A 22,741-nucleotide genomic window follows, 5' to 3' on the forward strand; every position below is an offset into this window, starting at 1 on the left:
GCATGCTACGTTGGCACTGGGCTGTCGTCAGCACGCCCTTGGGTCGCACTGGTCGTTAACACAAGCGATACATTTCTGTTTCCATGTGGCTCCTCTCCACGCCTCGTGGTGCGTTGGGCAGCAGCCTTACCGTTTCTTTCGCATTTTTGTCTGATTTTTATCAGACCGCTTTGCTAACCCAACGCAAAGCACGGATGGGAAGCCAACTGGATTTGAATTCGGGACCGCTGGCCTCGAAGATGCCACTTCACCACCGGCTGGCTACGTTTCAGTGAATGTGTGATAAATGAATCTGAAGAATACTGTGACAACGCTGGGTGTTGTGTTTCTGCGTAGGTATGTGCTGGAATGTCCAAACTGCGGGATTATCTATCGCAGTCGGCAATACTGGATTGGGAACCAAGACCCAGAGGGCTCGGTTGTGCGTGCGGAGCTGAGGCACATCTGGCTGGGGGTGAGTCCTGTGCCTCACTGCAGAGTGGGGGTTCCGTTGCCTTGCGGCCTCGGAACTGAAGGTCAAAGTTGTGTTTACCATCAGAAGCACAAAGTAAATATGTTATCGAAATATGCAAATCAGAGTTGGGTTTAACATCGCTGGCCTACGTAGTGACATTTGTTGTTATGTGGTGATACATAAAAAACAACTGTAAGTGAGGTAGTGTTCACAGGTCCATTCAGAAAAAGGATGACAGAGGGGAAGAAGCTGCCACCCCCACCCTCCTAGCATTCCAGCCGGTGATGCAGCCAGTTGGAACACACTCCACAGTATGTCTGTAGGGTCTTTGGTGACATGCCAAATCTCCTCACACTCCCAATGCAATATAGACACTGCCGTGCCTTCGTTGTAGCTGCATCAACATCGTTCATTCAGTTGTCGTTCAACCGTACACAGCTGAACAGCCAAATGGAGCAGGGTTCCTCCGGGGTCAAGGTGCAAAACCCATACCAACCGTCATGCACAGCACAAGGTATATGTTGAACACCTAATTACAATAGCAGAAAAAAGCACAGTCACAGAGAAGCAACAGTCCAAACCCCCGAGTGTCCTGGCCTGCAGATTGATGATGCATGGATGTTGTCCTGTAGCCATGTTTCTATAAGAACAAGCACGTAGCAGTTCCTCGTCGCACGCCGGCTGGTGCAGCTGCAGACCAGTGCAATCCAGCTTGATTCACTAAGTGAACACTAGAGGGCAGCACCGGTGGGAGGGGCATGTGATTGCTGAGCGTATATGTCTGTTGATGGTAAATTCTGAATTGCTGTGGGGGTGAGACTGCGCCAACGTGGTGTCTGTCTGTGTATTTTGCAGTGTGAATCGTGGCTGAGGGGGAGCAGTAACAGAGCTCGGGGGATGCTGGACAACGTGTGCAACGTCATCCAGTCCGTCAGCGAGTACGGCAGTGGCCCAACTCGGGCGCTCACGGCCTGGCTGACCGACCACGTCGCCCCGGACTACTGGATCCCAAACTCCCAGATAACCGTGAGTCCCTCCCCAGCCGGGTTAGGAACAGGTGGAGAGGGGTGAAGGGTTCAAGTCCCACTCTGGTGCTCCAGGGTCCGAGATGCTTCTCCCACTCCATGCTGCCTCCTTCCCTCTCCTGCAGGGACGATGTAAAACTTGCGCTCAGCGGACACTTTCTGAAATATACCTGCAGAGATCTTGCGGATAGCCAGAGAATACCGGGAAAGACCTTGATTGCCCACGTGGCCTGTAATGATGGTGATTTTAAGATGATTGCTGGAAAGTATTGGGGGGTGGGGGGGGGGGAGATATCAGAGGTAGGTTTTTACACAGTGAGTGGTGGGTGTGTGGACCACACTGCCTGGTGTGGTGTAGAGGCAGAAACGTGAGGGACCTTAGACAGCCTGACAGTGACTTCATTCATCATCCTGCATTGGTTCAGGAATCAATGCAGGAATTGATGGTGTTCAGGAATCCGCTGGTGGAGGGGAAGAAGTGTGGCCAAGTGGTTAAGGCTTTGGGCTGGCGACCTGAAGGTCGTTAGTTCGAGCCTCAGCTGATGCAGCGTGTGTGTCCTCGAGCAAGGCTCTTAACCACACTCTGCTCCTGCACGTTTATAGCCCAGTGGCAGCAGTTAGTGCAGTCTGGACAGGACAAGACAAGAACCTGAAATGTTGAATACATACCTTCAGGCTCCTGGCTCCTCCCTGGCAGCAACAAGACGAGGGAAACCTGTTCACGGGAAAAGAGCAGAAAGGATTCTGCAGAACTTCCAAACACCCAGGGCATGATGGAGCGCATCCATATGTTGTAAGATGCCCTGAAAGGGTGTGACGAAGGAATGGGAGAGCAGTGGGCACAGCCTGTCCTTCTCCCCACCCACCTGGTTACAGGCTAACACGAGGGGGCAGAATTTTAATTTATTTGTTTTTATTTATTTATTGAGATGGACCCTTCTGGCCCATTGAGCCAGAAATCCCCAGATTTACCCCTAGCCTAACCACAGGACAATTTACAATGACCAATTAACCTACCAACTGGTAGGTCTTTGGACTGTGGGAGGAAACCAGAGCACCCGGAGAAAACCCACACGGTTACGGAAGAACATACAAACTCCTTGCAGTCAACACTGGGAATTGAACCCGGGTCGCCTGCACTGTAGAAAAATTGAGTGCCATGTAGGAGGGAAAGGTTAGACTGATCTTGGGTAGGCTTGAAGGTCAGCATAACATTGTGGGCTGAAGGGCCTGTTTTCATGATTGGACCAGGACAGGTAAAGGTGATGTTCACTCCATTGGCGCTCTTGCCTGGTATGAACTCGATGGGCCAGATGGCCTCTTCAAGGTCTCTGGTGTATCTCCCATGGATCTTGGGCGGGTGGGCAGATCTGGGGACCGCAGTGACTACCCCCTAACGGAAGCCCCACCTCTCCCCGCAGGAATGCCACCATTGCGGGAAGGCGTTCGGACCCGGGGAGCGGAAACATCACTGCCGGGCATGCGGGGAGGGGTGCTGCGACTCCTGCTCCAGCGAGAGCATGCCCGTCCCAGAGCGCGGCTGGGGCACGGCTGCCGTCCGCGTCTGCGACAGCTGCTTCAGAGCCAGGGGCAACGGCACAGGTAATGTCCGCGTGGGGCAGGGCAGGGAGCAAAGTCAAATCCCAACACCCGGAGCCTCTGTGTTGCCAGTGGAGGATCAGGGTTGGCCTCTGCGTACAAAACGCCACACACAGGTCAGGCTGCAGCTGTGATCCCGGCAATGAGAGGGTTAATGTGTGAGGAGCTTTTGAAGGCACTGTGGCTGTGCTCACTGGAGTTTGGAAGAAGGGTGGGGGGGTGTCTCATTGAAAGCTATTGAATATTGAAAAAAGACCTAGATAGAATGGATGTGGAGAGGATGTTCCTCTATGGTGAGGGAAGTGTAGGCCCAAAACGCACAGCCTCACAATAGAGGAATGTCCGAGAGGTAATGTTGCAGCTATATAGGACCCTGGTCAGACCCCACTTGGAGTACTGTGCTCATTTCTGGTCGCCTCACTACAGGAAGGATGTGGAAGCCATAGAAAGGGTGCAGAGGAGATTTACAAGGATGTTGCCTGGATTGGGGAGCATGCCTTATGAGAATAGGTTGAGTGAACTCGGCCTTTTCTCCTTGGAGCAACGGAGGATGGGAGGTGACCTGATAGAGGTGTACAAGATGATGAGGGGCGTTGATCGTGTGGATAGTCAGAGGCATTTCCCCAGGGCTGAAATGGCTAGCATGAGAGGGCATATTTTTAAGTTGCTGGGGAGTAGGTACAGAGGAGATGTCAGGGGTAAGTTTCTTACTCAGAGGGTGGTGAGTGCGTGGAATGGGCTGCTGGCAACGGTGGTGGAGGTGGAAACGATAGGGTCTTTTACGAGACTCCTGGATGGCTAAATGGAGCTTAGAAAAATAGAGAGCTAGGGGTAAACCTTGGTAGTTCTAAGGTGGGGACATGTTTGGCACAGGTTTGTGGCTGAAGGCCCTGTATTGTGCTGTAGGTTTCCTATGTTTCTAACAGAAATGAGGGGGAAATTCTTGAGCCAGAGGGTGGTGTATCTATGGAATTTATCGTCACAGATGGTTGTCAGTGGGTTGATAAGTTCTTGATCAGTAAGGGCATCAATGGATATGAGAGGAGGCAGGAGAATAGGCTGCACTTCACTTGCCCCATCATTGAAATGTTCCCACAACCAACGGACTCGCTTTCAAAGGTTCAAAGGCCGATTGAGCGATCTGGCACTTTTCGGTCTCCAATGGTGTCTGGTGAGGTTTCGAGCAAAGTATGGGGCCTTGAGGCCAAGAAGCCTGGAGGCAGGGCATGATCGACTCCATTTCTCACCAATTAAAGCGCTGATGAGGTTTGAAGTCATTGAGTGGTCAGCACCGACTACCAGCGTCTCACTCACTGCTGCTGAAGGTGGGGGGGAGGGCCGTCTCTGTCTCTTTTTCCCTTTTTCCTCTCACCATCCCCCCCCCCCACCCCCAGTGGCTCCTTTTATTTAAAGTTATTTTCTGTGATTTTTGTTTTGATCGGGGTGGACTGCCGATAAAGAATACTGAGCTGAACTGAATATAGCTGGATTTCAATTTTGTGTTTTATGTTCTGTGCTTTCGCTCGGTTGTTTTTGCTGTTACTCTATTTGTTGTTTGTTTGGGGGGGGGGGGGCGCAGGTTTGATGTTTCTCTTTGAACGGATTCCTCGGTGTTTTTTTTGTTTCGTGGCTGTCTGTGGGGAAGACGAATCCCAGGGTTGTGTACTACATATTTTGATAATAAATGTACTTTGAATCTTTGAATTCATGTGCAAGGAAATGAATCTCAGTTGTATATGGTGTCCTATATGTACTTCGATAATAAATTTGCTTTGCACTTTGAGGGGGAAAATAAATCAGCCATGATTGAACAGAGCAGACTTGACAGACGAAATGGCCTAACCCTACACCTGTGGACCTGTTAAGGTCACCAGTGGGGTTGTTGGTCACCAACTGGACTTGACCTCTGCACAGTTGATCTTGGCCTTGAACTTCTGACAGCACCTGAGCATAAATCACACACTCCACACCAAGTGACAGTTGGGGCCTGCTTCCTCCGCTGGTTAAAGAGAGCAGGAGGCAGTGACGGCTGTTAACTGATGGCCTGAGCTGCTTTCTAAGTGCTTCCATTGATCATATTAATTGATCTGTATTCATTGAGATGCTCCCTACCGCAGTCAGCTGTCTGAGCATTAGTTCTCTCAGCTTATGGAAGTCAGAAAAGGCTTCTCTCCTCTTGCCGGGAGAGTGAGGCAGTTCCTGATGGGAGATTTTCAAAGTAAAATCATTACAGAAGCATGTGAGTCATATACAACCCTGAGATGTATTTTCAAAGATTCATAGTATCAAAGCATGTAGACAGCATAGAGATCTGTCTTCCCCCCAGACAGTCACAAAGCCAAGTAACACTGGAACCCGTTCAAAGAAACCGTCAAACATCCGACACGCAGAAACAGCGAGTCGCACAATCGGCAAATAAAAATCACAAAACACAAAGTCCTTAAGCAGTCTAGGAATGTTCAGTTCAGTTCAATTTAGCGCAGTGTTGTTCATCGACTGTAGGGCCAGTCCGCCCCAGTCAAAATAGCAAAAATCAGAATCAGGTTCATTATCACCGGCATGTGTCATGAAATTTGTTAACTTAGCAGCAGCAGTTCAATGCCGTACATGATAATATAGAATTAAATAAATCAATTACAACAAGTGTATCAAATAGATTAAAAATAGTACAAAACAGAAAAAATATATTTTTAAAAGTAGGAACAGAAACACATAAACTACAGTGTCCAATCCTTGAACTGCAAAGATTGAACCCTGAACAAGACACAAGACTCCAGCATCCTCCTCCAGCAGCAGTTAGTGAGGGGTGGGGGCAGAGACCAGACAAACTTTTGAATATCTTTGACACTTTACAAAAAAAATAAAGAATTACAATAGAATTGATGAAAAACCAATGTGCAAAAGAGGACAAGTCATCCATATAATTTTTAAAAAATTAAATAATACTGAGAACATGAGTTGTAAAGACCTTGAAAGTGAGTCCGTAGTTTGTGGAATCAGTTCAGAGTTGTGGTGACTGAAGTTATCCACACTGGTTCAGGAGCCTGATGGTTGTGGGGTAATAACTGTTCCTGAACCTGGTGGTGTGGGACCTGAGGCTCATTGTGGTGAGTGAAGTTATCCACACTGGTTCAGGAGCCTGATGGTTGAGGGGTAATAACTGTCCCCGATCCTGGTGGTGTGGGACCTGAGGCTCATTGTGGTGGGTGAAGTTATCCACACCGGTTCAGGAGCCTGATGGTTGTGGGGTAATAACTGTTCGTGATCCTGGTGGTGTGGGACCTGAGGCTCCTGCAGCTCCTTCCTGATGGCAGCGAGAAAAGAGAGAGGGGGGAGTGCGTGCTGTCAGGCAGATGCACCGGGAGGGGGAGGCTCCAGTCTGACTTCAGGCCATTCCCTGCCGCTCGTTTTGACCTGGTTCTCTATCTCTCCACAGGGAAGGTGCTGCCCGCGGATGGTAGCGGATTGCTAGCACGCAGGATCACTGAGATGGCCCAGAGCACTCTGGAGGTGATGTCTTCAGCCGTCAATTATCCCCTTGGTACGTAGTGTGAGCTGCTCCCCCCACTCTCCTGGGCTCAGTTCGGTCGACTGTTGGTTTTCCTGGACAGTTTGCCCGAATAACACACGCAGAATGCTGGATCAATGGAGGGGAATAAACAGATGTTATTTTGGGCCGAGACCCTTCAGCGGGACAACAGAGAAAGAGGGTAGAAGCCAGAATAAGGTGGTGGAATGGGAGGGGGAATAGTTCCAAGCTGGTAGGTGATGGGTGAGGGGGAAGGTGAGTGGGTGAGGGGGAAGGTGAGTGGGTGGGGGGGTGGGCAATGAAGTGAGAAGCTGGGAGGTGATAGGTGAGAGCAGGTGAGGGGAAAGGTGGGTGGATGGAGGGAGATGAAGTAGGAGGTGATAGGTGGAAGGGTAGGGCTGGAGTAGACTGTGGGAGACAGGGTAGGAGGAGGGGAAAAGAGTGAGAGAGGGACCCCCTTCTCCTTGCCTGCCCCTCACCTCCCTTGTGTATCTCTCTATCAGGAAACCACATTAGCGTGATGGTTACTGATCGGGGCATTCCAGGTTCTGTATGTCTCTCCCCCCCCGAGAATGCAAGGGTTCGCTCCGGGTCTCCCGCAATCCAAAGACGTGCCAGGTAGGGTAACTGGTCATTGTCGATCGTCCCGTGGTTAGGTTAGGGTAAATTGGGGCTGTGGGTTGCTGGGGTAGCACAGCTCGAAGGGCCAAATGGACTGACTCCACGCTGTTCCTCTGGCATTCTGTGTGTGTTGCTCGATATTTCCAGTATCTGCAGACCCTCCTGTACTTTACTTCTTGCCTGGGTCAGCCCGGCCCAGGCCCGTCACCGTCACTCTCCCTTAGTCACCCCCTCCCTTTGACCCGTCCCTGACAGCAGGGGTTTGATTGGTGTTCTCCCCCCACTGCGGCTACGATTGAGAGGTTGAAACCAGGCACGGGGGCTGGGGAATGAATCCAGGGCTTCACCGGGCCTTGCTCTGTGAGGCAGCCACACCTCTTGGCCGGGGACTGGGCAGCCAGCAGGGGAACTCTCTTGGGATCCTGCTGGAGGGACTGAGTCTCGTTTGGCCAGCTTTGTGAGCTACGATGCTCCGGTGAGGGGGGATTGTCACTCAGGCTTGACCCTCCAAGTTCAAGTTAATAGAGAATGTATACAACTGGAAACTCTTACTCTTCACAGACATCCACCAGACAGAGAAAACAAAACCTGAAGAACAAATGCCAGAAAAGCACTCAAACTCCAAAGCCCCCTCCCCCCCACGCACAAGCAGCAGCCGAATCATCAGCCCTCCCTCTCCCTCTCCCCCTTTTCAGCATCAGCACCAAACCTCCCCATCTCGAGGAACAGCAAAGCCCGCAATCGAGAGTCCATCAAGAGCTGCTGTCTATCCCAACATCTCCGACAGGCCCGCTCTCTCTTACTAGCGAGGGAGAGAGAGATACCCCTCCTGCCTCAGTGAGAGGGGAGGCCAGCAGCTTGCTGTTCCGATGTCACAGTCTGCAGCGTCACTTATTCGAGTTCCCCCGGCTCGGAGCCAGCAGACTCCCACTCACCATCGAAATAGAGCGACTATTTGAGTGCAGAGGCCTCTGACAGTCGCGCCTGCTGTCTCAATGTTTATTGTAATCTGACTGTAAATATATACAGCCAAATGAAGCAAAGCTACCCACAAAACATCTGTCACACATGGCACATAAAGCAAAATGTTACCACAACTAAATTAGTAAAATATAATCCAAGATGTAAGTCAATTGTGCAGCGCAGGCCTGCTTCCTGACAGTAGTGGCTCAAAGAGATGGTGGGATGGGTGGTAGGGGTCCCACCAACAATGCTTCACGACCTTTATCGACAATGCTCAAAGTTCAAAGTTAACTTATTGCCAAGCTACGTAAGCGTCACCATCTACAACCCTGAGATTCGTTTTCTTGTGGGCATTCACAATAAACCCATAGAATACTAACTCTAAAAGGATCAGAGAAAGACTGCAGTAACTGAGCATTCGACCACTGTGCCAAAAACACTGCAGATACAAAAGGAAACAGATAATAGTAATCAATAGGCAATTAATATCAAGCACGTGAGATGAAGAGTCCTTGAAAGTGAGTCCATTGGTTGTGGGGACATTTCAGTGATGGGGCCAGTGAAGTTATTCCCTCTGGTTCAAGAGCCTGATGGTTGAGGAGTAACTTCACTCACCACAACGAGCCTCAGGTCCCACACCACCAGGTTCAGGAACAGTTATTACCCCACAACCATCAGGCTCCTGAACCAGAGCGGATAACTTCACTCACCACAATGAGCCTCAGGTCCCACACCACCAGGTTCAGGAACAGTTATTACCCCACAACCATCAGGCTCCTGAACCAGTGTGGATAACTTCACTCACCACAATGAGCCTCAGGTCCCACACCACCAGGTTCAGGAACAGTTATTACCCCACAACCATCAGGCTCCTGAACCAGTGTGGATAACTTCACTCACCACAATGAGCCTCAGGTCCCACACCACCAGGTTCAGGAACAGTTATTACCCCACAACCATCAGGCTCCTGAACCAGTGTGGATGACTTCACTCACCACAATGAGCCTCAGGTCCCACACCACCAGGTTCAGGAACAGTTATTACCCCACAACCATCAGACTCCTGAACCAGTGTGGATAACTTCACTCACCACAATGAGCCTCAGGTCCCACACCACCAGGTTCAGGAACAGTTATTACCCCACAACCATCAGGCTCCTGAACCGGTGTGGATAACTTCACTCACCACAATGAGCCTCAGGTCCCACACCACCAGGTCCTTGAAAGCGAGTCCGTAGTTCGTGGAATCAGTTCAGAGTTGTGGTGTTGGTAGGTATCCTTCTAGAGGGCAAACCCAGGCTGATATGGGCAGGGTAGTAGGGAAGGTAAAAGGGGTCTCTTCCCCACCCCCCCATACGAACATTAGGTGACTCCCTGTTGGCGTTTTTGTTTTGCAGGGCTGGTTAAGGATGTGGCCAGGCCAGATTACTGGGTGCCTGACAACCAGCTCACTGAGTGCCACCGGTGCGGGAAGCCCTTCACGGGTACCACCTCCCGTCACCACTGCCGGGCCTGCGGCCGAGGCTTCTGCGGCCCCTGCTCCCCCGGCCTGCGGACGGTGCCCTCCAGGGGCTGGGTTCACCCTGTCCGGGTGTGCGTGGACTGCAGCCAGAAGAACGGGGATCTGTGAACCCGGGGCGGGACCGTTGACCCCTCCCACCTCGAGGGACGAGACTCGCGAGCAATCCTGGGCTCCCTGCAGGTGATTGTTTGCTACCCTGGTGGCTGATTGGTGGGAATACCCTGGCGGTCCCGCCAGCACTGGAAGAACACAGTAGGTCAGGCAGCATCCGCGGAGGGGAGCGAACAGTCGACGTTTCGGCCCTAGACCCTTGACAGGATCCGTTGGGAGCGTGAGCAGGCGCATCCTTGTATGAGCAGAGAGAAAAGGATTGAAGCCAGACTCTGGGCATCCAGATTGTGAGCAGGATCCGGATTCCGCTCCAGCGACTTGGTCCAGATTCCCAGATCGGGATGACAAACAGGAACCCGGACTCCGCACCAGCCACTTGGTCCAGATCGTGATCCCAATCTGCATTATGCGGGGGAATCTGGACTCTGTACCAGTGACTGGGTCCACAGTACCGGATCTGGATTATAAGCAGGGATTTAGTCTGTGTGCCAGCAAATTGGTCCGGATTGTGATCTCGGATCCGGATGGCGGGCAGGTATCTGGACTCTGAGCTGGCTTGTGAACCAAAGCAGTGTGCTTACACGTTCCTGGAGGGTTTGACAAGCTGGAACTCTCTGGGTCTTTCCCCCCCCACTCTCTTTGAACACACTGGATTCACTGAAAGATGTATTATACTGCTATCATGTTTAATGTGAAATAAAAGTCTGTTGGAGTTTATTAGAATCAGCATCCGTAAGAATCTGCCGGTCTTGCTGGCCCTGGAAGATAGTGATGCAGTAACAGAAGGTATAGTACAGGTGGACAAAATGCAACGAGATTCATTGGGAGATCAAACATTCATCTTTATTCTACAAGAGGTATGTGCAAGCATGCTCTAACAGCGGGGTAGAAACTGTCCCCGAGCCTGGTGGTCCCGAGTTTTAGTACCTGAGGGGGTAGACCAGAAAATGAGTGGGTGGGAGATGAGGTGACCGCTGTCTGGGTCACCCCATGCAAGAGGGGGCCAGGAGTCCGATTGGACAGTGACGGAGGTTTGAGAGCGTGTGGGACATGGTCAGCCCAGCACTCCCTGCTTTTTCTCTGGTGGGATTCGAAAGGCAGAGCAACGCGCGCACACAACGCTGGAGGAACTCAGCAGGTCAGGCCACGCCTTTGGAAAGAAATAGTCGGTGTTTCGGAGCAAGGCCCTTCGTCAGGACTGGAAAGGAAGGGGGAAGATGCTTGGATAAGAAGGGTGGGGGGGGAGGAGAGGGAGAACACGTTGGCAGGTGAGGGGGAATGGGGGGGGTGAAGTAACAAGCTGGGAGGTGATAGGTGAAGGGAGGAAGGAAAAGGAATCTGGTAGGTGCTGATCTTCTAGTTGACAACCCAAAGACATGAGTGCAATAATCCCTCTACCAGCTCACCGTCCATCGAATCAGAATCAGATTTCATATCACTGGCAGTTGCATCACAGGTAGGTAGGGTCGTAAAGAAAGCTTTTGGCACACTGACCTTCAGAAATCAAAGTATTGAGTACAGGAGTTGGGATGTTATGTTGAAGTTGTACACACCACTAATGTGGTGTATTGTGTGCCGTTTTGGTCAGCTACCTACAGGAATTAGCCAGCTGGTGTTGTAGTGGCACCCTCACCAGACTTCGAGTTGTGGCTCCAGGTTCGATTCCGTCAGCTCCTTCTACGCTTTCATCTGATCATAAACAAAGAGAAAATCTGCAGACGCTGGAAATCCAAGCAATGCACACAAAATGCAGGAGGGACTCGGCACGAAATGTCAACTGTACTTCTCTCCATAGATACTGTCTGACCTGCTGAGTTCCTGTAGCATTTTGTGTGTGTTACTCTGACTATAGACACTGCCTGACCTGCTGAGTTCCTCCAGCATTTTGTGTGTGTTACTCTGAACATAGACACTGTCTGACCTGCTGAGTTCCTCCAGCATTTTGTGTGTGTTACTCTCTCCATAGACACTGTCTGACCTGCTGAGTTCCTGTAGCATTTTGTGTGCGTTTCTCTGTCCATAGACACTGTCTGACCTGCTGAGTTCCTCCAGCATTTTGTGTGTGTTACTCTGACCATAGACACTGTCTGACCTGCTGAGTTCCTCCAGCATTTTGTGTGTGTTACTCTGTCCATAGACACTGTCTGACCTGCTGAGTTCCTCCAGCATTTTGTGTGCTGCTTTGCTTTTCCCTGCTGGGTTGTGTGTTGAGCTAGCAACTCGGCCTCATGTGCTATAGGAAACTAAGTTCAGGCGTGGAAAGGAACAACAATCTGCAGGAAGGATATAAATGAGGTTGACAGAGTACAGAGAGCATTTACAAGGATGTTGCTGGGACTGAGTTATAAGGAATGAATGAATGAATGGGTTAGGGGCAGAAGACACGAATGGCATTAAGAGGGATAATACATTTGCTGTGATGGAGCGCTGGAGCAGACTTGGTGATCCAGATGGCCTAAATTGCTCATATCCCATGTGGCCTTATAGGGGAGAGGTTGGGCAGGCTTAGGGCTGTTCCAGACTGAGGGGTGCCTTGGGTCATATCAAATCATGTGGCTCTTGGATGGGGTGAATACACGTTCTTTTTCTCCAGCAAAATTGGAACTTAAACCAAAGGGAATAAACTTCAGGTAAGAGGGGAAAGATTTAGAAGGCATCTGTGGGGTGACTACTTCATGCAGAGGGTGGTCTGCGAGGCAGTGGTTGAGGTAGGCCCTAACAACTTTCAAAAAGCAATTGGTCAGGAAAGATTTAGTGCAGGGGTTCCCAGCCACAGACCCCTTGCTTAATAGTATTGGTCCATGGCATAAAAATAGTTGGGGACGTCTGGTTTAGTAACATATCGACCAAAACACAAGCAAGCGTTACTGCCTTAGATGGCTCACCTCATTGCAAAGTTCAGAGATAATATTGAGAAAATAAGTTGCAGAATCCTTAAAAGTGAGTCTGTAAGTAGTTGTATCATTTCAGAGTTGAGATCAGTGAAGTTATCCACACACTGGTACAGGACCCTGATGGTTGTGGGGTAATAACTGTTCCTGAACCTGGTGGTGTGGGACCTGAGGCTCATTGTGGTGAGTGAAGTTATCCACACTGGTTCAGGAGCCTGATGGTTGAGGGGTAATAACTGTTCCTGAACCTGGTGGTGTGGGACCTGAGGCTCATTGTGGTGAGTGAAGTTATCCACACTGGTTCAGGAGCCTGATGGTTGTGGGGTAATAACTGTTCCTGAACCTGGTGGTGTGGGACCTGAGGCTCATTGTGGTGAGTGAAGTTATCCGCACTGGTTCAGGAGCCTGATGGTTGTGGGGTAATAACTATTCCTGAACCTGGTGGTGTAGGACCTGAGGGTCCTTTACCTTCTGCCTGATGACAGCAGCAGGAAGAGAGCGTTGTCTGGGTTCTGGGGTTCTGAGATAATGGATTCTGTTTTCTTGTGACAGCAGTCCATGTAACTCTGCTCAGTGGGGAAGGACTTTGCCAGTGATGGACGAACAAAGACTGACAAATAATCAACGTGTGAAAGAAGTCAAAGTGTGCAAATAAATAATCAACTAAATAAATAGTGCAGAGAACACGAGGAGGCATTGGTGAGCTGGGATGAAGGACATGTTTCTGTGCTTTGGGACACTGACCTCCAGTCAATGTTCAGATCTCAAAGTTCTCTGTACCCCAGAGGGATGTTGTTACTGACCTCCCACAAACAATGGAAGCTGCAGGTGCCTTGTACCAGTTCATTCTCCAGATAAACCTAAATATACTTGGAGAGGGTCCAGAAGAAGTAACTAGAAAGATCCTGGGAATGAATGTGTTAAAATAAGAGGAGCATTTGATGTCTCTGGGCCTTAGCTCACTGGAGTTTAGAAAACTGAGGGGGGGGGGTGGAATTTCATTGAAACCTGCCAAATGTTGAAAGGCTTTGATAGAGTGAATGTTTCCCATGGTGGGGGAGTCTAGGACCAGAGGGCACAGCCTCAGAATAGAGGGGTAGCCTTTTGGAATGGGCATGAGGAGGAACTTCTTTCCCCAGAGGGTGGTGAATCTGTGGAATTTGTTTCTGCAGAGAGGGCAGGTCATTGGGTATATTTAAAGTGGAGTTTGGTAGGTTCTTGATTACTGAGGGTGTCAAACGTTACGAGGAGAAGGCAGGAGAAAGGAGTTGAGGGGGGTAATAAATCAGCCATGATGGAATGTGGAGCAGACTCAATGGGCTGAATGGCCTGATTCTGCTCCTATGTTTCAAGAATGTAGAAGAGTACCGCGCAGGAACAGGCCCTTCGGCCCACAATGCTGTGCCAAGCCAGCTAAAAAGAATTTTTTTTAAACACAAACACTAACCCCTCCTCCCTACACCATGTCCATATCCCTCCATCTTCCTTACATCCACGTGTCTATCCAAACGTCTCTGAAAAGCCTCTAATGTGTTTGCCTCTACCACCGTCCCAGGCAGCGCATTCCAGACATCCACCACTCTCTGAGTAAAAAACTTACCCCTCACATCCCCCTTGAACCTACCCCCTCTCACCCTCAATGCATGCCCTCTGGTATTAGACATTTCAACCCTGGGAAACAGATACTCCCTGTCCACTCTAATAATCTTGCAAACCTTTATTAGATCTCCTCTCAGCCTCCACCGCTCTAAAGAAAACAACCCAAGTTTATCCATCCTCTTGTGATAGCACGTGCCCTCTAAACCAGGTAAATCTCTTCTGCGCCCTCTCCAGAGCCCCAACATCCTTCCTATAGTGGGGCAACCAGAACTCTATTCAATATTCCAGGCGTGGTCTAACCAGAGGTCTATAAAGTTGTGACATAACCTCTCGACTTTTGAACTCAGTGCCTTGACTATTAAAGGCAAATATTCCATAAGCCTTCTCAACCACACTGTCGACCTGTATATCTACTATCGAGGAGCTCTGAACTCGGATCCCAAGATCACTCTGCTCAGTAACACTGTTAAGGATCTTGTGTATTGTCTCCTTGCATTTGTCCTACTGAGGTGCAACACCTCACATTTATCTGGGTTAAACTCCATCTGCCATTCCTCTGCCCAGATCTGTAACCGGTCCAGCTTCTGGTTTAAGGTGACGCTACCGAAGTTGTGTGACGGCTTACTGGTAAATCCTAAGGCAAGAGATTCCACTAAAAATATTACTTCTCTTTCATGAAACATATTGAGGAGGCAGGCAGAAGCGAGACTGGTTGAGGGGTGAGCCGTCCTGGAGCATAGTGAAGCACAGTGTGCTTCGGCTGCTGGCTTCACAGACGGAGATCGTACTGCTGCCGGAGGTGGAGGTGGATTGAGTGATTTGGAGAGGAGTCGACGTGGAAGAACCTCGATGCCGGTCCACCTGACCCGGTTGCGAGGTTGGATCGCCCAAGCACAGAGCCAAGTCGACGAGATAGAGACCGGCTTCGGGCTGGGCGGCCCCACTGTGTCGCTGCACCTGGATTCGGGTCCCGGAACGTGGCACAACCCGGTACCTGGACAATTTAAATGCCGACACAGACTGGAAAACTGAGTGCTGAGTGCAGGGGTGAGGATGGGGCTGGTTCCGCTCGCTCTCCCGTGAATGTTCATTCCTTTCCCTGCGGCATGAGGCTGTGAATTGATCCAGCCGCTGGTGTGATGAACTGGGGGCCGAGGCTTTCTTGGGCCCACTCCAGCTGCTCCGGGGGCAGATCTGGTAATCAGTCTGGTTCGGGATGCTGTTAGCTTGCTTCTATTGTTGCACGATGTGCGTTTTTCTTCCTCTTTTTCTCTGCACAGTGGCTTTTGGTCATTTTTAAAATTGGGTTATTGGAGTTTTTTGCTTTGTGGCTGACTGCAGGCAGACAAATTTCAAAGTGTATAATTTACATGTAGCACCCTGGGAAAGGTTTCACTGCCAGTGTAATGGTTTCTGTGTAACAGCAGTGCTTGGGTCATGGCTGGAGACAACGGGGGCTTTGGAAAGTGCGAAGTGTCTTTTCACCTGAGACCGAGGTGATCTGGGTCTTTTGTTCGGTGGAAGATGGGGAGAGAAGATGCCAGAAAGGAGTGGACTTGGAGTGGAGCTGAGAGTCAACGAAGCCTGAGGAAATCGATGGAGGACCAACGTAAGAGAACCTGTGAGCTCCAACTTGTGCGTGTTAGACTGGCTCATTAAAATGGGCCCTTTTTGTTTTACTTTGCTAACCCTTCAGTCAAATTAAGAATCATAAAGCTAAACTGTTCAATTCCAAACGCTGTACTGCCTGTTATTTTGTGGTACTGAATTGTAACAGGGGAACACATCGCGCAGCATCCACACAAACAGGAGGTTTTGCACCTCAGTCTCACACATTTTGGTGGGGCCAAAAATTGTCTTCTAGACTTACGCAGCCAACAGAACCTCAGGGTTACAAAATGTTCAGAACCCCTGCTCTATTATGAGGCTGTGTCCTCTGGTCCTAGACTTCCCCACTATAGGAAACATCCTCTCCACATCCACTCTATCTGTGTCCTCTGGTCCTAGACTCCCCCACCATAGGAAACATCCTCTCCACATCCACTCTATCTGTGTCCTCTGGTCCTAGACTCCCCCACTATAGGAAACATCCTCTCCACACCCACACTACCTGTGTGCTCTGGTCCTAGACTCCCCCCACCATAGGAAACATCCTCTCCACATCCACTCTATCTCTGTCCTCTGGTCCTAGACTCCCCCACTATAGGAAACATCCTCTCCACATCCACTCTATCTGTGCCCTCTGGTCCTAGACTCTCCCACTATAGGAAACATCCTCTCCACATTCACTCTATCTCTGTCCTCTGGTCCTAGACTCTCCCACTATAGGAAACATCCTCTCCACATCCACTCTATCTGTGTCCTCTGGTCCTAGACTCCCCCACTATAGGAAACATCCTCTCCACATCCACTCTATCTGTGTCCTCTGGTCCTAGACTCCCCCACCATAGGAAACATCCTCTCCACATCCACTCTATCTGTGTCCTCTGGTCCTAGACTTCCCCACTATAGGAAACATCCTCTCCACATCCACTCTATCTGTGTCCTCTGGTCCTAGACTCCCCCACCATAGGAAACATCCTCTCCACATCCACTCTATCTGTGTCCTCTGGTCCTAGACTCCCCCACTATAGGAAACATCCTCTCCACACCCACACTACCTGTGTGCTCTGGTCCTAGACTCCCCCCACCATAGGAAACATCCTCTCCACATCCACTCTATCTCTGTCCTCTGGTCCTAGACTCCCCCACTATAGGAAACATCCTCTCCACATCCACTCTATCTGTGCCCTCTGGTCCTAGACTCTCCCACTATAGGAAACATCCTCTCCACATCCACTCTATCTGTGTCCTCTGGTCCTAGACTCCCCCACTATAGGAAACATCCTCTCCACACCCACACTACCTGTGTGCTCTGGTCCTAGACTCCCCCCACTATAGGAAACATCCTCTCCACATCCACTCTATCTGTGTCCTCTGGTCCTAGACTCCCCCACTATAGGAAACATCCTCTCCACATCCATTCTATCTGTGTCCTCTGGTCCTAGACTCCCCCACTCCAGGAAACATCTGGTTACATATACATTCTTTGATAAATATGCTTTGGTCTTTGAATCTTTAATCTACATCTTGCTGTATTCTTTGTCAGTCTCCTACACTATTCACAACACCACCGATCTTGGTATCACATGCAAATTTACTAACCCTCCCATCCACATTTTTTATCCAGGTCAGTAATATACATCAAATGCTAAATTTATACACATCACATTCTCTGCTGAATAGTTTTCAAAACAAACATTTGTTGATAAACATATTAAAAAAATAAATGCAGAAAATAATATTGCCAACAAGCCACTTCAGCGGGGATTTCACAAGTTGCAAGCACGGAGTGGATGAGGAAACGATGACTGGACGGAGAGCAGTGAACGGAGACTCTTGAGTGTCACAACTGGGTTGGAAAGTGATCACCTGATGTATACAAACACTGCACCTGTAGAAAAGGTTGTTAGAGCAAGAGCCCTGATGAGTGGTCTCGGCCCAAAACTTCAACTGCTAGCTGCCAGACCTGCTGAGTTCCTCCAGCATTTTGTGTGTGTTACTCTGACCATAGACACTGTCTGACCTGCTAAGTTCCTCCAGCATTTTGTGTGTTACTCTGACCATAGACACTGTCTGACCTGCTGAGTTCCTCCAGCATTTTGTGTGTGTTACTCTGTCCACAGACACTGTCTGACCTGCTGAGTTCCTCCAGCATTTTGTGTGTGTTACTCTGACCATAGACACTGTCTGACCTGCTAAGTTCCTCCAGCATTTTGTGTGTTACTCTGACCATAGACACTGTCTGACCTGCTGAGTTCCTCCAGCATTTTGTGTGTGTTACTCTGACCATAGACACTGTCTGACCTGCTGAATTCCTCCAGCATTTTGTGTGTGTTACTCTGTCCATAGACACTCTCTGACCTGCTGAGTTCCTCCAGCATTTTGTGTGTGTTACTCTGACCATAGACACTGTCTGACCTGCTGAGTTCCTCCAGCATTTTGTGTGTGTTGCTCTGTCCATAGACACTGTCTGACCTGCTGAATTCCTCCAGCATTTTGTGTGTTACTCTGTCCATAGACACTCTCTGACCTGCTGAGTTCCCCCAGCATTTTGTGTGTGTTGCTCTGTCCATAGACACTGTCTGACCTGCTGAATTCCTCCAGCATTTTGTGTGTGTTACTCTGTCCATGGACACTCTCTGACCTGCTGAGTTCCTGCAGTATTTTGTGTGTGTTACTCTGACCATAGACACTGTCTGACCTGCTGAGTTCCCCCAGCATTTTGTGTGTGTTGCTCTGTCCATAGACACTGTCTGACCTGCTGAATTCCTCCAGCATTTTGTGTGTGTTACTCTGTCCGTAGACACTCTCTGACCTGCTGAGTTCCTGCAGTATTTTGCGTGTGTTACTCTGACCATAGACACTGTCTGACCTGCTGAGTTCCTCCAGCATTTTCGGTGTGGTACTCTGTCCATAGACTCTGTCTCACCTGCTGAGTTCCTACAGCATTTTGTCTGTGTTACTCTGTCCATAGACACTGTCTGACCTGCTGAGTTCCTCCAGCATTTTGTGTGTGTTACTCTGTCCATAGACACTGTCTGACCTGCTGAGTTCCTCCAGCATTTTGAGTGTGTTACTCTGTCCATAGACTCTGTCTCACCTGCTGAGTTCCTACAGCATTTTGTCTGTGTTACTCTGTCCATAGACACTGTCTGACCTGCTGAGTTCCTCCAGCATTTTGTGTGTGTTACTCTGTCCATAGACACTGTCTGACCTGCTAAGTTCCTCCAGCATTTTGTGTGTTACTCTGACCATAGACACTGTCTGACCTGCTGAGTTCCTCCAGCATTTTGTGTGTGTTACTCTGTCCACAGACACTGTCTGACCTGCTGAGTTCCTCCAGCATTTTGTGTGTGTTACTCTGTCCATAGACACTGTCTGACCTGCTGAGTTCCTCCAGCATTTTGTGTGTGTTACTCTGACCATAGACACTGTCTGACCTGCTGAATTCCTCCAGCATTTTGTGTGTGTTACTCTGTCCATAGACACTCTCTGACCTGCTGAGTTCCTCCAGCATTTTGTGTGTGTTACTCTGACCATAGACACTGTCTGACCTGCTGAGTTCCTCCAGCATTTTCGGTGTGGTACTCTGTCCATAGACTCTGTCTCACCTGCTGAGTTCCTACAGCATTTTGTCTGTGTTACTCTGTCCATAGACACTGTCTGACCTGCTGAGTTCCTCCAGCATTTTGTGTGTGTTACTCTGTCCATAGACACTGTCTGACCTGCTAAGTTCCTCCAGCATTTTGTGTGTTACTCTGACCATAGACACTGTCTGACCTGCTGAGTTCCTCCAGCATTTTGTGTGTGTTACTCTGTCCACAGACACTGTCTGACCTGCTGAGTTCCTCCAGCATTTTGTGTGTGTTACTCTGTCCATAGACACTGTCTGACCTGCTGAGTTCCTCCAGCATTTTGTGTGTGTTACTCTGACCATAGACACTGTCTGACCTGCTGAATTCCTCCAGCATTTTGTGTGTGTTACTCTGTCCATAGACACTCTCTGACCTGCTGAGTTCCTCCAGCATTTTGTGTGTGTTACTCTGACCATAGACACTGTCTGACCTGCTGAGTTCCTCCAGCATTTTGTGTGTGTTGCTCTGTCCATAGACACTGTCTGACCTGCTGAATTCCTCCAGCATTTTGTGTGTGTTACTCTGTCCATAGACACTCTCTGACCTGCTGAGTTCCCCCAGCATTTTGTGTGTGTTGCTCTGTCCATAGACACTGTCTGACCTGCTGAATTCCTCCAGCATTTTGTGTGTGTTACTCTGTCCATGGACACTCTCTGACCTGCTGAGTTCCTGCAGTATTTTGTGTGTGTTACTCTGACCATAGACACTGTCTGACCTGCTGAGTTCCCCCAGCATTTTGTGTGTGTTGCTCTGTCCATAGACACTGTCTGACCTGCTGAATTCCTCCAGCATTTTGTGTGTGTTACTCTGTCCATAGACACTGTCTGACCTGCTGAGTTCCTCCAGCATGTTGTGTGTGTTACTCTGTCCATAGACACTGTCTGACCTTCTGAGTTCCTCCAGCATTTTGTGTGTGTTACTCTGTCCATAGACACTGTCTGACCTGCTGAGTTCCTCCAGCATTTTGTGTGTGTTACTCTGTCCGTAGACACTGTCTGACCTGCTGAGTTCCTCCAGTATTTTGTGCACATTGCTGTGGATTTCCAGCATCTGCCGAATCTCTCAGGTTCTGTTAGTACAAATTCAGGGAACTGGGGTTGACCAAGTATGCAGATAACACAAAACAAATTGTGTAATGCTAATATCTGTTAATCATTCTATATTCATGACAAATGCTGGTGATTTTAAACCAGATTCTGATCCTGGGTTTCTTGTTTCAAGGATGTTTGTGACAAGTAAGACTTTATAACACGTACATTCTCTGATATTAAATTGAACCATTTGATTTGCATAAATATCATGTGACAGGAAGTTGTTCCAACTTTATACCACATGGCAGGAAGTTCTGCAAGCGTAACCAGGATTGTGCTATAATTTGGTGTTCCATAGGTTTCAGCACTGACACATCCCCAGGCATGAACTGAAATGTCCCTGTAATCCAAAAGCTTGTCCAGATCCTTGAAGCAAAAGGGGTAACTTCACTTGCCCCATCATTGAAATGTTCCCACATCCAATGGGATCACTTTCAAGGACTCTTCATCTCATGTTCTTGATATTTATTGCTTATTTTCTTATGGACGTACGTCATGGTTTCTTTGGGGCATTGTCAGGTGGTGAGGGGGGTGGTTTTGCTGAGGTGGGTGGGGGAGGGTTTATGTTTTTGATGCTGTTTGTGTGTGGATGGCAAGCGTGGTTTGGGGTTCTAACATTTTTCGATAATTGATGCTTTGAGGTTTATTTCTGTTTTCTAGCTGTCTGTGAAGAGTAAGAATTTCATGTTGTACACAATCTGTGATATGAAATTGAACCGTTGAACCTTTATTTATTTATTAATATAGTTTCTTTCTTTTTGTATTTGCTCAGCTTGTTATCTTCTGCATTCTGGCTGAATGCCCAAGTGGGTGTGATTCTGTTACAGTTATTATAGAGAAACATAGAAAACATATATAAGCCATTTGGGCCACAAAGCTGTGCCAAACATGTCCTTACCTTAGAAAGTACCTAGGGTTACCCATGGCCCTCTATTTTTCTAGGCTCCATATACCTGTCCAGGAGTCTCTAAAAGGATTCTATCATATCTGCCTCCACCGCCATTGCTGGCAGCCCATTCCACACACTCACCACCCTCTGTGTTTAAAAAAAATTTAAAAATAAAAAAAACTTACCCCTGACATCTCCTCTGTACCTACTCCCCATCACCTTAAAACTGTGCCCTCTCAGGCTAGCCATTTCAGCCCTGGGGAAAAGCCTCTGACTATCCACACGATCAATGCCTCTCATCATCTTATACACCTCTATCAGGTCACCTCTCATCCTCCGTCGCTCCAAGGAGAAAAGGCCGAGTTCACTCAACCTATTCTCATAAGGCATGCTCCCCAATCCAGGCAACGTCCTTGAAAATCTCCTCTGCACCCTTTCTATGGTTTCCATATCCTTCCTGTAGTGAGGTGACCAGAACTGAGCACAGTACTCCAAGGGGGGTCTGACCAGGGTCCTATGTAGCTGCAACATTAACTCTCAGCTCTTAAACTTAATCACATGGTTGATGAATGCCAATGTACTGTATGCCTTCTTAACCACAGAGCCAGCCTGTGCAGAAGCTTTGAGCGTCCTATGGACTCAGACCCAAGATCCCTATGATCCTCCACACTGCCAAGAGTCTTACCATTAATATGGGTTGAACTCCATCTGCCACTTCTCAGCCCAGTTTTGCATCCTATTGATGTCCCGTTGTAACCTCTGACAACCCTCCACGCTATCCACAACACCTCCAACCTTTCTGTCATCAGCAAATTTACTAAACCATCCTTCCACTTCTGCATACAGATCATTTATAAAAATCACAAAGAGTAGGGATCCCAGAACATATCCCTGAGGCACTCCACTGGTGATCGACCTCCATGCAGAATAAGACCTGTCTACAACCACTCTTTGCCTTCTGTGGTCAAGCCAGTTCTGGATCCACAAAGCAATGTCCCCTTGGATCCCATGCCTCCTTACTTTCCCAATAAGCCTTGCATGGGTTACCTTGTCAAATGACTTGCTGAAATCCATATACACTACATCTACTGCTCTACCTTCACCAATGTATTAGTCACATCCTTAAAAAATTCAGTTCAGTCTAGTAAGGCACGACCTGCCTTTGACAAAGCCATGCTGACTATTCCTAATCATATCATGCCTCTCCAAAT

The 22,741-nt window shown here is 49.0% G+C and overlaps 1 protein-coding gene across 2 annotated transcripts in view; it reads left to right on the forward strand.

Moving 5' to 3' along the window:
• Positions 1-11,020, forward strand: part of LOC132388724 (zinc finger FYVE domain-containing protein 1-like) — a 29,827-nt gene extending 18,807 nt beyond the window's left edge. Inside the window, exons 7-12 of one of the 2 annotated variants that reach the window (XM_059961112.1) lie at positions 337-454; positions 1,310-1,480; positions 2,901-3,081; positions 6,515-6,619; positions 7,111-7,225; positions 9,588-9,731. In XM_059961112.1, coding sequence (XP_059817095.1) covers positions 337-454; positions 1,310-1,480; positions 2,901-3,081; positions 6,515-6,619; positions 7,111-7,225; positions 9,588-9,597 — 700 coding nt within the window. In that variant the 3' untranslated portion in view covers positions 9,598-9,731. Of the gene's footprint in view, positions 1-336; positions 455-1,309; positions 1,481-2,900; positions 3,082-6,514; positions 6,620-7,110; positions 7,226-9,587 lie in introns of both variants that reach the window. The other variant, XM_059961111.1, reaches the window with a different exon arrangement.
• The last annotated feature ends 11,721 nt before the right edge of the window (positions 11,021-22,741 follow it).

The sequence above is a fragment of the Hypanus sabinus genome, unplaced genomic scaffold (genome assembly GCF_030144855.1).
Source record: "Hypanus sabinus isolate sHypSab1 unplaced genomic scaffold, sHypSab1.hap1 scaffold_389, whole genome shotgun sequence".
In the NCBI taxonomy this organism is placed as follows: Eukaryota; Metazoa; Chordata; class Chondrichthyes; order Myliobatiformes; family Dasyatidae; genus Hypanus; species Hypanus sabinus.